Below are 16,168 nucleotides of genomic sequence, written 5' to 3' on the forward strand. Positions count from 1 at the left end.
GGCCCATTGAACATATCACCAGAGTGAAGGATTTCACAGATCTGACCTAGAAACCTACTTTATCACTAAAGTAATCAAAATCTACTTGCAACTTAGGTGAATGCTCTGAATGTCTAATAATTATACAACAAAAAAAATGTCCCACTATAAAGTTTGATTGTCTAAAAATGCATAGGAAAAGCATACATTAAGATGCAAAAACACACGGTATTTCGTAAGAATGCATTAACAAAGCAAATTACTATCAACTTTAGAACAATTTTTTGCAGGAAAACAGTCTTTTTTGGCAGGAAAACCATCTTCTTGAAGCAAAATCATCATTTATGTTGGGTCAAATCTCGGCCAAAATTATAAAATCTTTCCTTATACTACCTATACCTTGATTTATGTTTATTAACTAATGTATGAATATGACATATAATAATCTGCACATAACATGTAATAATCTGAATATAACATGTAATAATCTATGGTGAAATAAATGAATAAAATGGTGGGAATGCTTTACACTTTGGCAACATATCTGGGAACAAGGCAGTACCTGAATAATATAACATTTCAGCATGCAATTCATAACATATTTCTCAAGTGTTCCGAATACACCAGATTGTAACAAGCTTTTCCCAACATTTCTCATTTATTCTTACAATAGAAAAAATAAAATGATTGACAAAGTTGGTTGAAAATGACAAGCAAGTTGAAATGACGTTTTACCTACATTTAATGTGGTTGGTTGTTAAAGTTGCGCAACTTCAAAATATTTTTTCAAAGATCAAATTTGAAAGCCTCTTCAAATATTATTTAAGGCACAATTATGAGTTTCCTCAGTATAACAACTGCCCTTAATTATGTAAGTTCAAAAAGGGCCATAATTCAAGTAAAAATAAAAGGGCCATAATTCATGTAAAAAATAAAAGGGCCATTTATCATGTCAAAATAAAAGGGCCATAATTCATGTCAAAATCCATGTTAGAGTTAGTTAAAGTTACAGGCCTTGGATAGTGACCTATTATTCTCTCAAATAGGTATGTGAAATTTCAACCCATTTCCTTCAATAGTTTTGAAGATACCAACTTGCAGGCAAAACAATAACCAAAGTAACAGTGACCCAAACCAAACGCTTGGGTACGTACAATAGCTCTTCCAATTTTTCATGGAATAGCCAAGCTAAAAAAACTAATGGCACAATTTCTATATACTGCAAGAGACCACTTGAAAAATAAGAGAATGTTTATATAACATATAAGTTAATTAAAAAACAACAAAATAAAACAACAAAAAACAGTGACTTATTGTTAAAAGTACTTGACATGAACCTAATAAAAATTCTCAAAATAGTCTCACGTACTTCAAGTACTTTAAAATTATTGCAGAAAAAATTCTTTTCAAGTTTAATCTGTATGCTAATAATGTCTGTAACAAGTTGACTTCTTCAGTAATGATTTTTTTTTTTGGCTTCATACATAAAATAGGGTGTAGCTGGGATTTTTTTACCTGCGATTTCTATGGTGAAAACAGAGCATTATGTCAAATACATAACATCGCCTGGAATTCTGCCACTAAACAAAAAAAATTCATAACTCTCCCAGCTATAATCCCCCTGTCAAAAACCCTAGACTTTCTTTAAGTTTTTCTGGCAAGAAATGTAAACATTGCAAGATTTGTGATTAAACAAGAAATATTTCCAGCATATTTTCACAGGCTACCTATAGATCCCAGTATGTATTGTTGCTATGCCGAATCAATCAGCTACATAGTTACAAAGTGTTCTGTTTTTCAATGATGCTTATCAAGTTTGTGACTTAGTTAAAAAATTATATCTTAATTCGCTTCAATTTTGATAGTGAAAATGTTCTGCCATGTAACTCTCAAGGTCATACATGTATACAACTGTCCTGCTGGTAAGAAGATAAATGAAAGTTTACAATCTAACATATAGCTTGATTGTTTGAATTTTGTGCATGTCTTTAACTTCAGCACTGACTGATTTCACAAACTGATCTGACATACATACATGTAGATGTCTGTCTTTATGGGGCGACTGTCTATATAACAAAAAGCATGTGCACAATTTGTTGTGCATGTCTGTAACAATAAAATTCTGTTATACACTAGTACACTGACAGTAACCAAACCAGTTAGTTACTATTGATTTGCACCAGTTCTGACTGTTTTTCTACAAGTACCTTTTATCTTTATAAATTAGCATGTTTAGTTGACAAGTTTGACTTAATAAAAATTTAAGCATTGTTCATAGAAGGAATTGTTCATGGAAGGCATTTTTCATGGAAGGCATTGTTCATTGGAAGCATTGCTCACAGAAGGCATTGTTCATGGAAGGCATTGTTCATGGGAAGCACTGTTCATGGAAGGCATTGTTCATGGGAGGCACTGTTCATAGAGGCATTTCTCATGGAAGGCATTTTTTAATGGGAGGCATTGCTTATGGAAGGAATTATTCACAGGAGGCATTTCTCATGGTAAGATTTGTTCATGGAAGGCATTGTTCATGAAAGGCATTATTCATGGAAGGCAATGTTCATAGAAGGAATTGTTCATGGAAGGCATTGCTCATGGAAGGAATTGTTCATGGAGGGCATTGCTCATGGAAGGAATTGTTCACTGAGGGCATTGCTCATGGAAGGAATTGTTCATGGAAGGAATTGTTCATGGAAGGCATTGCTCATGAAAGACGTTGTTCATGGAAGGCATTGTTCATGGAAGGAACTATTCATGGAAGGCATTGCTCAATGGAAGCATTGTTCATGGAAGGCATTGTTCATGGAAGGCATTGCTAATGGAAGGAATTGTTCATGAAAGGGCATTGTTCATGGAAGGCAATGTTCATAGAAGGAATTGTTCATGGAAGGCATTGCTCACAGAAGGAATTGTTCATGGAGGGCATTGCTCATTGAAGGAATTGTTCATTGAGGGCATTGCTCATGGAAGGAATTGTTCATGGAAGGCATTGCTCATGGAAGGCATTGTTTATGGAAGGCATTGTTCATGGGAGGCACTGTTCATGGAAGGCATTGTTCATGGGAGGCACTGTTCATGGAAGGCATTTCTCATGGAAGGCATTTTTTAATGGGAGGCATTGCTTATGGAAGGAATTATTCACAGGAGGCATTTCTCATGGTAAGATTTGTTCATGGAAGGCATTGTTCATAAAAGGCATTATTCATGGAAGGCAATGTTCATAGAAGGAATTGTTCATGGAAGGCATTGCTCATGGAAGGCATTGCTCACGGAAGGAATTGTTCATGGAGGGCATTGCTCATTGAAGGAATTGTTCATTGAGGGCATTGCTCATGGAAGGAATTGTTCATGGAAGGCATTGCTCATGAAAGGCATTGTTCATGGAAGGCATTGTTCATGGAAGGAACTGTTCATGGAAGGCATTGTTCATGGAAGGCATTGCTCATGGAAGGAATTGTTCATGAAAGGGCATTGTTCATGGGAGGCATTGTTCATTGAAGACATAGCTTATGGAATATATTGTTCATTGAAGGAAGGAATAGTTCATGGAAGGCATTGCTCATGGAAGAAATTGTTCAGGGTAGGAATTGTTCATGGAAGGAATTGTTCATGGAATGAATTGTTCAAGGAGGGCATAGCGCATGGAAGGCATTGTTCATGGAAGGAATTGTTCATGAAAGGGCATTGTTCATGGAAGGTATTGTTCATGGAAGGAATTGTTCATGAAGGAATTGTTCTGGAAGGCATTGTTCATGAAGGAATTGTTCCTGGAAGGCATTGTTCAGGCATAAAAAATATAAACAAGTTATATGTCAGGACTTATTTATTCCCGATAACAACTATTGCACATACATTTGATTTTACAATCAACATAATGTTAATATTTATGTATTAGTGTAACAGACCTGATTTTACAGTAATATAAGCATTCAAGATTGTTACCTAGAAAATAAATTCATTTTATTGAAAGGAAAACCTTCTCAAGAGAGATTACTAGGCCACAAGTACCTGAGAACAATGGAACCATTTTATGTGAATACAATACCTATCTTTTCCATTAATAATAATAATCCATTTTATGATAAACAGAGCATTCACCTATTTATGCCAATTATTTTGCTGTACTTTCTTTCCCCTTGATGAGGATCTTTAGGGCAAATGTGTCTTCATTAGGCTTTATTGTAGGGCAATAATATGAAGCTTATAGCTATTTCTAGGTACAATAGCTAAATCTATATTATGTTTATCAGACATATGATAGTGTAAACTTAACATGTCTATTTAGTACTTTAAAATAGAGCATGACTGTAACCTTCATTGTAATGTGTAAAGATGAAAGTAAATCTTGTGTGCCTGACATTTTCTCTGGTTTCTATTTGTTGTTGTCTTTTTTTTTTTTTTTTTTTTTTTCAAAATGGGTGCATGTGTTTTTGTGATTTTCATTACAAGCATATAGTTAAATACCGGTATGTTAATAAAGGCATTGTGTCATTCATTATATGTGTCCATGAACTTGAATATCTTATGGCATTTAGTAAAAAAGGTCCATTTAGAACATATTATTTTCATTGTAAGCTTTTAACTTAATGTGCCCATAAAGAACATAAACAATTTGGTAAATGGTTCCATAAAGAAACTGTGACATGTATCAATAAAGAAATTGTAACCTTTATTATGGCTTGTCATTATGTCAGAGCCAAAGAGTAGCTCACAAACAATTTAATGAAAGCCATAAAGAGAATACCTAAATTTATGTCATACTGATCAGAACCATAAAGAATGGGTAGTAAAATATGTAACAATGCTTATAATAATTTGATCTTTATGAGTGTAATATTAGCAAGAATAGGTTAACATGTCACAATTAAAAACCCTGTAAGTAATATACTTTATACCAGCAACAGCTTGTTAAATTATTATCTATGTCACAGATTGAGACCTATTTATCTGCCTTATATAACAAGGAAATTAAAAAGTTCATAAGTGATAAATGTAGATATGTGTATGCATATATATTAGATAGAGGATATTCAATGAGGACATATTTAATACTAAATTTATTAAATGAGTAGAATAAAATTATATAATGTGAGCCTCTGGTGAGCACTTATAATATTGTTTTATTCAATGAGTTCAATAAATTTAGTATTGAATCTACATGAAAATAATATTCTATTAATCACATAATTATCAGCTTAAATAGTCATTTTTCATTGACCTGCCTATAGCGTAGCACTAATATTAGCGTGCTTCAATGCTTGTATATAACACAAATGATGTCATATCAAAGTGTTTTTACACTAGTGTAATATCATTTTTATTATTAAATGGGTTTATTAAACTACTGCACTGTGGCTTATAAATGTGATAAAAGTAGACATATATTTTAAATTCTTTCACATGAAATAACTATTCAGCAGGCTTAAGAAAAGTCCATGGTCTGCCTGAGCACTGTGGCAGTAGACATAATGCATGTAAGACTATAGACACCTGAACTCTACTCTTACCTGAGTTACCTCAAAAATGCTTTAAATCCGACTTAACAACATCAACAAAACAGGCAAGGTCAGAGAATTGATTCAATCATGAATATTTTCATTATTCACATGGGAATATGACCGTGTACTATACTTGTTACATACATAGAGTTTGGAAACAGACATTAAAATAGTCAGACAATCTTTGGGGTAATGAAGCATTTTATGTTCATTAGGTAAAAAATCTGAAATATTTATGTGTCTGTTTGTAAGAATCTGTTCACTTCAGAAACAATTTTAACATCTAATTAATTTTGAATCAAATAATAATGTATCTTTTTCCATTGCTCTTCAAGCATTTTTTGATATATTACCTCAACTTTTAAATGTTAAAACAATGGATTATTGATTAATATATAATTACGTTAATTGACTTTAATGGTTATTTTTTGCAGCATATCATTATGACAATTGACTTAAACGGTTGCAGAGCATATCATTATGTAAATTTAATTTAACGGTTGCATAGCATATCATTACATAAATTGACTTTTAATGGTTGCATAGCATATCATTACGTAAATTTGCTTTAACTTTTGTGTAGCATATAATGATGTAAATTGACTAAACGGTTGTGTAGCATATCATTATGTTAATTGACTGTAACAGTTGTGTAGGATATCATTATGTAAATTGACTTTAAAGGTTATGTAGCATATCATTATGTTAATTGACTTTAACAATTGTGTAGCATATCATTATGTAAATTGACTTAACAATTGTGTAGCATGTCATTATGTAAATTGACTTAATGGATGTGTAGCATATCATTATGTAAATTGATTTTAACGGTTGTGTAGCATATCATTATGTAAATTAAATTCAACAGTTGTGTAGCATATCATTATGTAAATTAACATTAATCATATGGTTGTGTAGCATAATTATTATCATTATGTAAATTAACATTAATGGTTGTGTAGCATATCATTATGTAAATTCACTTCAACAGTTGCGTAGCATATAATTATGTAAATTGACTTTAATGGTTTTGTAGCATATAATTATGTAAACAGACTTTAACCGTTGTGTAGCATATAATTATGTACATGATTTTTACAGTTGTGTAGCATATAACTATGTAAATCTACTTTAACCATTGTACAACATACAATTATGTTAATTGACTTTAACGGTTGTGTAGCATATAATTATGCAAACCGACTTTAAAGGTTGTGTAGCATACAATTATGTAAATTAACATTAATGGTTGTGTAGCATATCATTATGTAAATTGACTTCAACAGTTGTGTAGCAGATCATTATGTCAATTAACATTAACAGTTGTGTGGCATATAATTATGTAAACCGACTTTAAAGGTTGTGTAGCATACAATTATGTAAATTGACTTAAACGGTTGTGTAGCATATAATTATGTAAACAGACTTTATTAATGTTTGTGTAGCATATAATTATGTAAACTGACTTTAATGGTTGTGTAGCATATAATTTTGTAAACCGACATTAAGGGTTAAGTTTCTGCATCACCAAAATGGCGGAGGATTTAATACATGATACCAAAGAGACAAAGACATTTTTGCTTTCCGAAAAAGAAAAAAAATCTAATTTATAACTATTATTTGTAAGTACAGATAAATACCTGCATATGATTACACTTATGTAACTTTCTAAAATACAACTTTTGTACAAATTTTGGCATCAATATATTGTTTGTAGCAGAGACTAAATGATTTTAACAAAATATCTGGCGTAGTACAAAATGATAGTAGAAAATAAAACTAACCATTTGTACCTTAAGCCTTCTATATCACATTATTAATTCTCTCTCTCAGAAAGGTGCTTAATTACATTTGGCTTGTTGAAAACAAGGAGTTAAATTCATGTTTCTCACAATGTTTGAATAATAAGAAATTGGCACTTGACTTAAATCATGAAAAATATCATGGCACCAGATGTAATCTATCTGATATCAGAAATATTATATACATTTAAGGATATTGATGTAAAAATGAAGTTATTCAAAGTGGAGGAGAATAAACATGTACTTAAATGAACATATCATCTTACTTGTAAGTGATAGACAGTGAGTGATATATGTCACAGTTCTGGACTGTTGACTACTTAGGGGAAAAATGTGTAAGGGGCAGGAAAGCTCAGTTGGTAAATCCGTGAAACTATATTCTGAGGGTCCCAGTCAGACTGCACATTTTTTCTCACCCTGTGATATATGTAATGATTGATTCATAGTAATACAATGTACTTTATACTTATTAATTCAGTGTCAGAGTGATATTGACCTTCAAATGTGACCTTCACCTTCAGCAATGGCATGGCTTTTTGACAATGCCTTGTTCGGGTGAATGTTTGAGCCCAGTTTGAATAAAATCCTTCAACAGGTACAGGATAGAAAGGACAATGTGGAATTGGTTCTCTTAACATCATTTTATCTTCAAATGTGACTATAACATGGAACATGGGTCACCTAAGTTATGCAAATTGCTTTGTTTGGCAGCTTAGTTTGAAGACAATCTTTTAAGGGTTATACAAAATTTACCCTGTGGACACTTTGACATTTGACCTTCATGCCTGACTTTTACCATGAGCTGGCATAAGGGTGGCATGGATTCTGCAAACTGCCTTGCTGAGGTGGACATATGAGCAAATTTCAAAGAAAATCCTTCCAGGCTGGGAGGGGTACACTGTAGGATTTATGAAGGACAAGGTTACTTGAGAGCTATGCTCTGCTGAAGTTAACAATACAAGAATATTTCTGTTGAAAAAGAATACAAAATTCATGAATTCAGGATTAACTACACACCTTTGAAATTTTTCAGTAAAAACAAACACTACACTACCTGGAAATAATAATAATAATATTAAAATAATGCCCTTACCTAGAGCAATAAAGATATTCTTGATAAGAAGGTAATTACCTGGGGAATAAGTTCATTGTACAGACAGGTTAAAAACCTCTGCTTAGTTTCCATGTAAAATTATGTCAAGTAGTTTAGAGAAAAAAAAGTTCAAACTTCACTCTTTGAAGTGATAATGAGAGACCAGTCTGTATACCGAGACAAATTTAAACAGATCAAATTGTCGGCTCTAGTTTTTTAAAAATAATTTTAACTAGTACATCAGTCTTAATCTTATTCCCTAGCGTGGTATCAAATTGAAGACTTGCTGAAGTTGTTCTAGCCGAGACTCAGGTTCGACACTGGTGAAATAGGCCTGCCATTGAGTTTTGATTACACAGGACCGTTCTGTATCCAGGTCACATGTGTGACAATTTTTTTTCTTACACTCAAAATTATTACCTTCATTTTAATTGAAATATAAACATTTAAACTTATCAGATTAAAACTCGATTTAAATGCAGATGTTATAAAGTACCTACCATCATTAGTTAAATGAAAGCTTAGCTCATCTTCTAACTCAGGACTGCGACATACATCCTTATTAACGACCCAATACTCTAGTCGATCTAGAAGCAAATCTGCATCGTCTGGAAGATCTTCTATTTTAAGCGTTGTTGGATCACATGATGTAAATCCAAAAGCTAAACCACCGATAAATGAGCGGTCAACTCCTTGTACTTGTATCACAATTTGTTCGCCACATCGTAAAGGCCGAGACGTAAACACATAGGCATTACAATATTCCTCTTTCGTTCTTGTTGCCACAGTTTGGTCTGAGGATATGCGTATATTTCGACCACAAAGATTATGAAAAGGAAGAGAAGTAAATTGAACATTTCCATGAAACCGACTCACGGGAACATTTGCTGACACATCCCGGCTGTTCCGTGAATTGTTTCTGTTGTCTGATGATATTGTTAAAGATGACATGTGTGTAGCCATATTATTTTGATGCATTGTCACTGTTGAACCCATGGACTGTTGATTTGATATCATATTATTCAGTGGCTGAGGCAAAGGATTTGAAAACTCAACACATGATGTGTTCCCATAAATATCCATTAAAGCCCATATTGGACCACTAGTGTTTACTCCACTAAAAAATAGTCCTTTTTCTTCACCATTCACACCATAAAAAACATCACCAGATCTTGTTACATAGAAAAACAACTCATTACCTGCGACAGCGTATCTTTCACCTAAAGCTTTTGCCCAATTTCCGGGCTTATTTGTCATATCAGGACAAGCATATCTTGGCAGATCCTCGCCTCGCTGGGTGCCAGGGTCGGTGCTTGTAAAACCAAACCTTAAAACCCCGCTCCAACTCCCAGATGTGTCAATAAATTTAAGATAAACTCGCTCGCCCAATTTGATTGGACGGCTGCTAAAGCAGATTCCCTTACAGAAACTGTCGCCTCGTTTGGCCCTTCTCCGATCGTGTATGAGCTCTATGTTGTCACCATGTACCGGATGGAACAATATTGGTAAATCAGCACCGGCAAGTTCACCACTGCCTCCTGAAATATATAAATGAAAATAATCAATCTAATATTCATATCTTAATCAGGTGTACCACTGACATAAGTATTTTATAGTAAACTTTAAAGTTCTTGCATGCAATGTCTCCCGATATAAAGATTTTTACATATGTACAGTACAATTTCTATTTTATTAAATATTCTATATATATATAAGGTGATCAAAATAAAATGGGAATTAACACTAAGAATAATTTGAATGTATCTAACAAAAATGTTTTAAATATATATATGGTGTAAGCAAGAAAGCACAGTCATGAAACATTATTGTTGATGGAATTGTACATGTAAGTCAATATGACTTTACCAAGAATGCTACAATAAAATATAGTTGGGTTTAATGTTGCACCAACACAGTTGAGGTCAATTATAGCCACTTTCGAGCTTTTACCTCAGGTGCCCCTCCATGCATTTTAATAATTCAACAGGCACCTGAGTAGAACCACAGACATTCCGTAAGCTAGCTAGATTATAAGCTTCCTCACATGAAAGAATCCAAAGTCCCCATCAGCATTCACACTTTCAACGGTGAGGGCAAGTGGTTTGAAGTCAACAACCTTACCCACTCAGCCCAAGATCCTACTACATGTATGTGATATTCAATCTCCCCTATGATTCTCTATCAAAACATCTTAACAACAAATTCATTTTAAAATGAATTTCATTTCAATGAACATTAAGTTATCCTCAAGGGCAGAGCACTTAAATAAGTCTATATTGAGATATTGATAAAAATCTCTATAAACAACATCAAAACATTTATAATTTTGAACATACACATCTATCTATCAAATAGGTTCTGGAACAACAAATTTTTAAAAATTTACTACATGTATATCCCTTCACACAAATCTTCCAAACACTTCCTGTATGTAATATTCTCAAAATAAAACTTACTGATAACCACTAAACATCGAAAAAACGTGACAAATTTTCAATATCTTTCTCTATATGTGCATATCCTGATACTAAAAATACAATTTTCGTACATCTTTTATCTACTTAAAAACAGTCTTGCATGACATGATCTTGAGATATATAAAAAGATTGAGTAAACAATTGCCTTGCTGTAACGTTTGATAAATCACGAATCACTAAACGGTAAAATTTTCATGTAATTATCCGACAAATAAGGAAAATTACATATTGCCTCCTCATAAACTACAACCTATAACAGGATAATGTAAGTTTTACCTCATACATTATCTTCTGTTTTATGAATGTGACAGATAGCAGACATTAACTTACCACATGTACACATAATATGTGCACCATGTATAAAATTAATTATTACAAATGCGTGTACAAAATGTATACATCTATAAAAGTACAGGTATATTTGCTTGTATGGGGTTTAGTATTTACTGTTTTTTTTACACAAATGATGGTGTATTTTGACAAGTATTTAGAGCCTTTCTAGCAATTTTCCCCCTCTTTTTTAGTGTCCTTCAATAGACTAATAGACTTATGTCAGTGACTAAATATCAGCAGTTGTATTACCATGGTCATGTGAGAAAAACACACTATAAAACCGGTTAAAAAATTTTGTTTTCCCTTATAAAGTTGTATTTTGTGTTACAAAGCCTGTACACATGTATTGTATATTGTCACACATGTAAATAAAAGCTTACATTGAATGAAACTTGGAAGCTTTACTGAGAAATTAGAGAAACACACAACGTCCCCAGGTACTCCATGTACATATGCACTGAACTTCTTAATAAGCCCTTCCTGCATGGACGATTTTCTTTCCACAATATACAACTTAAAATAAGAAATCCTTTGCAAAAAAAAAAAAAAAAGAGACCATTGACTTCAAGTAATTTTTAGATTTTAACATCGTCTTTTTGAAAAAGTATAAACAAAATAAGATTTTGTGTGATATCTCACATACTTTACTCTGCTGATCAATATTATTTCTAAAGGCAACACCCATTCACTACAGAATAATAAATTCCAAACCAATAATTTAAAAAAACAACATAATATCCATGGAAACAAGGTTTATCAAAAACATCATGAGCTTCTCATCAGAGCAAAACAATTAAAAACACAATTTCAAAAAATTTCTAAAAATTTACCTTTTTGCTTTTGGACAAATATTCATATATAATCAGAAAACCTTACGAGGGGAATATCACAGCTATATATAGTAACACACAAATAATTATGGTAGTTAAGGTAAGCTAAATCAATAGGAATGCCTGCTTAGCAATGCTTTTCCATGCATCAATAATATATAGACTATTGTTTTCATACTGCTTAATAAAGAATGACGGCATGCCAGAAGAAATATGCCAGTATCTGAAAAATATCCTGACGCAAGACACTCAGTTATTTTAATGCTATTCTTACGGAATTGACAAAAAGAACTCACTACTAAGCCTTGCTGTGACTTTGGAATATTCCATTAGAATTTAAGGGCATTTGAGAATCAAAGCACTAAGGCACTACCTGAGACCTTTGTTTTTTGACCTTTGACCTAATTAACAAGAGCTGTCACCAAAGTGACAAATGCCCCCCGAAAAGGTTTCTTAAGCGTGCAGGTATTATGAAAAGAAAAGAGAATGAAAGTAACTAATTGCTGAATATTGTTCTTTGTATAATTGTACCTATAATCTCTAATTGTGATAGCATGAACCTTCAAAATATAAGTGTGACCTTGACCTTTGAAGAAGGGACATGGTCCTGGATGCGATGAGATAGACATTTGTGCCAAATTACTTCAAAATCCCTCAATGCATAATAAAGTTATAATCCGAACATGAATAAATACGGGACGCACAGACGGACAGACAGACGGTGCAATTATATTATGCCTACCTTCGGGGGCATAAAAAATACAACTTGAATTTCATTATCTAAATTGCAAATATCATCTAAAACTTTTTTTAGAATTCACAAACAAGACATAATTATAATAATGAAATATATCTGAATTTATCTACCAAGCCTATATGTTTACCTTGAAATATCTACATTTTTTCGTAGACTTTCAGTGCACAAAATGATTGTCTATTATTTAGGTTTAATACTAACTGAAGCTGCCAATGTTTTCAATATTGCATGTTTGGCAAACATTCAGATTTTTGGATGTTTTATGCTAGCTTCCACTTACAAACTGTGGCAAGTATACTAACAAGATGTTATGAAAAGGAAACATATAAACTTAGTTATTCATTTAATGTCAGCAAATAGTTACTTTATTAAGTAGTCTCAAATGATTTTACTAATTAGTCTTAGAGTAATTGTTAATTACTGTTCTGGCAGTATGTACAATCTTACTATCAACTTGGCTATAAAAACCTTAAAATATGGGTTATTACTGATTACTGTGCCCCCTCACCTTGATTTTAAAATACTAAAAAATATTTATGTTAAAGAGTGCACCTGTTCAGGATTAGTGCGCAGTAATTAAGTTACACCCAGGTCTTTAAAACGTGTAAAACATATACCTCTTGGGCAATCAGCTTAATCATTCTTATTTGTTTGATATGATATTTATTACAATTATCCCACTAATTACACAATATTTTGAAAACAAATTAATTTTTTCGCAATTTTATTGCAAAGTTTACAACAAATAAGGACCTTTTTTCTTCTTGCCAGGCAAAACATGAGAAAAACAAGATAGTAGTGATAGTAGTGATTCACAAAGGTAATCAACAAGAAGAAAATGGAAGGTTGTTGACATGAGGTGGAAGTTGCAGGGATGGAGGTGGAGGGTTTGGGGATAGAGTCACTGGGATTCAAACCATTACTGTCATGTGGGTGTTATGCTTGGTGTCAACAAAAGATGCCTCTATGTGCTTCAGTATATAAGCTCATTAGCTGGATTCCCCTTATGGCTGAGGGGTTGCCTTTAAGGGTTGTGGCATAAGAATTACATCCACCGTTTATCCTTGCATGATCGTAAGAGGCAACTTAATGGGTTTGAATTACTGGAGTCTATGCATCTCTTAGCTCCAGCAGGTGTTGCTTCAAGTTTGTAACACTCTAGATAAGCCTAAATCATCTTTCCTGTTTCGGCTCCATATGGCCTAAATTGTGTTGGTGTACTCTAAAACCAAACAAAACAAAGAAACATTAGCTGGATAGTTTGCACCATAAATAGTTGCCACCACTATAAATAGTTGTCACCTGAGTTTGCACAAATGCTCAATGTCTATCATATCAGCTGACTAAGCTTATTAAAGTGAAACATGTTTTGATAAATTGTGTTGGTTTTTGATCTTTTTATCCAAAGTCCATGAAGGAATTTGAATATTCAAAGGTTATTTAAAGTCAGCCGAAATAATATTCCTCTGAATTGGCACACATTGTAATTCATGAAAGTAGAAGGGGGACTCAGGTAACCAATATATTTAATTGTTTGGCTGGAGAGAATACCTAATGTCTGAACAGTGCAGACTTGATTGTGCCTTGGACATAATATAACTGGACAAGCAACTGGAAATTATTTTCTTGTCCAGACAGATGCTTGTGCCACTTTTTTGTTTTGATGGTCATTGCAAAAGAGTTATTCAGTATCTAAAGAGTATCCTTTTGTATTGTAATAAACATTGTCAATAAGATAAAATATAAACCAGCTAGCATACGGTTTAAATAACAGCATGTAAACATTTTAGGGACAATGTTGTTCCACTGCTAGCAGAAATCATAATTGCCATCACTACAAATAGTCAGGGTAGCATTGTCTGGCCTTGTCACATTTAACTGTTTGTTGAGAAGGCACACAGTCACAGTCAATTCATTCAAAGTAGCAGGGATGAATGCCTGACCTGTTGTGATTAACTCGGGATGGTGTGGCAGTGAAAAAAGGTCACTGCTACAAAAGATGATGATGCCAATGTTAACTTGTACCTTGAACAACGGAAGGGCCTCTACAGCAACAGTATAGTCAGCATGAAAAGACGAAATATTCTCCAGACCATCAAGGGCACCAAATTAAGTCTGGCCCATATGGTTTTATTCCGATTGTCAGTAAAATAAAGGAAAACCATCTCTGACCAGGCTCTTCTAAATATATATATATTGAGCAAGTTAAAGGTGTAAACACATTTTAGATATATTTATATTCAACAGTTAAAGGTGTATCTCATTTTCATAATCAACTTCAAAAATATATTATGTCATTGTTATTCAGTATGGGCATTTCACTGTCAGATGGTATGATTATTGTAGGTGGTAAATTGGTATATACAAAATAAGCTTTGTTCTAAATTTCCCATGGGAAATAGGTCAACAAGACTTCTTATGAAAACTCTTCCTGGTAAAGACATTTGAATATGATAAAAAGCAACATAAACCGATATTATTTTTATCTCAAATTTTCCAGATATTGGAACAAACAGTGTCTCTTTGTTTGGATTCTACCAGAACCGCAGATCAAAGCCACAGGGAAGATGAAAAGCCTAGAGAAAACAGTGTAATGATTAAATCATAACATAGCTTGTACACCGATACCAATCATGTACACCTGGTGTGGATGGATAGGAAAAATTACCCTGATTTTTCTTGTCTCGTCCTTAACTATCTAATATGTTTGTGCGAACAACTAATCTCCCAGGTAATAGTACATCACATTACAGCTTTCCGGGGAATACAAAAATTATTCATTCAGAGAACAAAAAGGCAGACTGGTACCTGCTTAGTTTAATTGTTATGTTTCATTACATAATCTGTCAATTTAAATTTTCTTACCAATTAATTACCTCCCTTTATCAAGATAGCATGAGCACACACTATTGAAAGATTGCCAGATTCATGGGTTAAAAAACTCATGTGTGCACTAAAATCTTGATTGCATGTATAGGTAATAAAATTAACAATTTTGCCATGAAAATATTGCAAGAACATGACATAAAATGATAAAAGATACATTCCTTTTAATTAAACAAAATAAGATAACTTAAACATTTTTTGTTATGTAGATGATACTAAATCAGTTGCTTCCGATGTTCAAAAGAAATGGCATGGAACAAAATCACTGTAAAAATGTTACATTTTCATTTTTTTCTATCCAAAAACATGCCATAAGGATATCTTAACTAATAATCTGTAACCACTTTTCAATTAATAACCTTTAGAACTTTTGCATTGTTCTAATGTTTAAATTACAAGTATACATTTCCACTGTAAAGAAATGCATGTTCAAAAATGATCTTGTATAATTAATTACAATATTTAAAACATTTTTTTCTATCTTACAAAAACAGCCAAAAGTAAGAGTGTTAT

The 16,168-nt window shown here is 32.8% G+C and overlaps 1 protein-coding gene across 2 annotated transcripts in view; it reads right to left on the bottom strand.

Annotated features, from left to right (window-relative positions):
- Positions 1-16,168, bottom strand: part of LOC132744694 (protein neuralized-like) — a 45,012-nt gene that overhangs the window by 7,315 nt on the left and 21,529 nt on the right. For both annotated transcript variants that reach the window (XM_060733461.1, XM_060733460.1), the window contains exon 2: positions 8,873-9,910. In XM_060733461.1, coding sequence (XP_060589444.1) covers positions 8,873-9,910 — 1,038 coding nt within the window. The remainder of the gene's footprint in view (positions 1-8,872; positions 9,911-16,168) is intronic.

This window comes from Ruditapes philippinarum, unplaced genomic scaffold, assembly GCF_026571515.1.
Source record: "Ruditapes philippinarum isolate M1 unplaced genomic scaffold, ASM2657151v2 ctg308_1_1_1_1, whole genome shotgun sequence".
Lineage (NCBI taxonomy): Eukaryota > Metazoa > Mollusca > Bivalvia > Venerida > Veneridae > Ruditapes > Ruditapes philippinarum.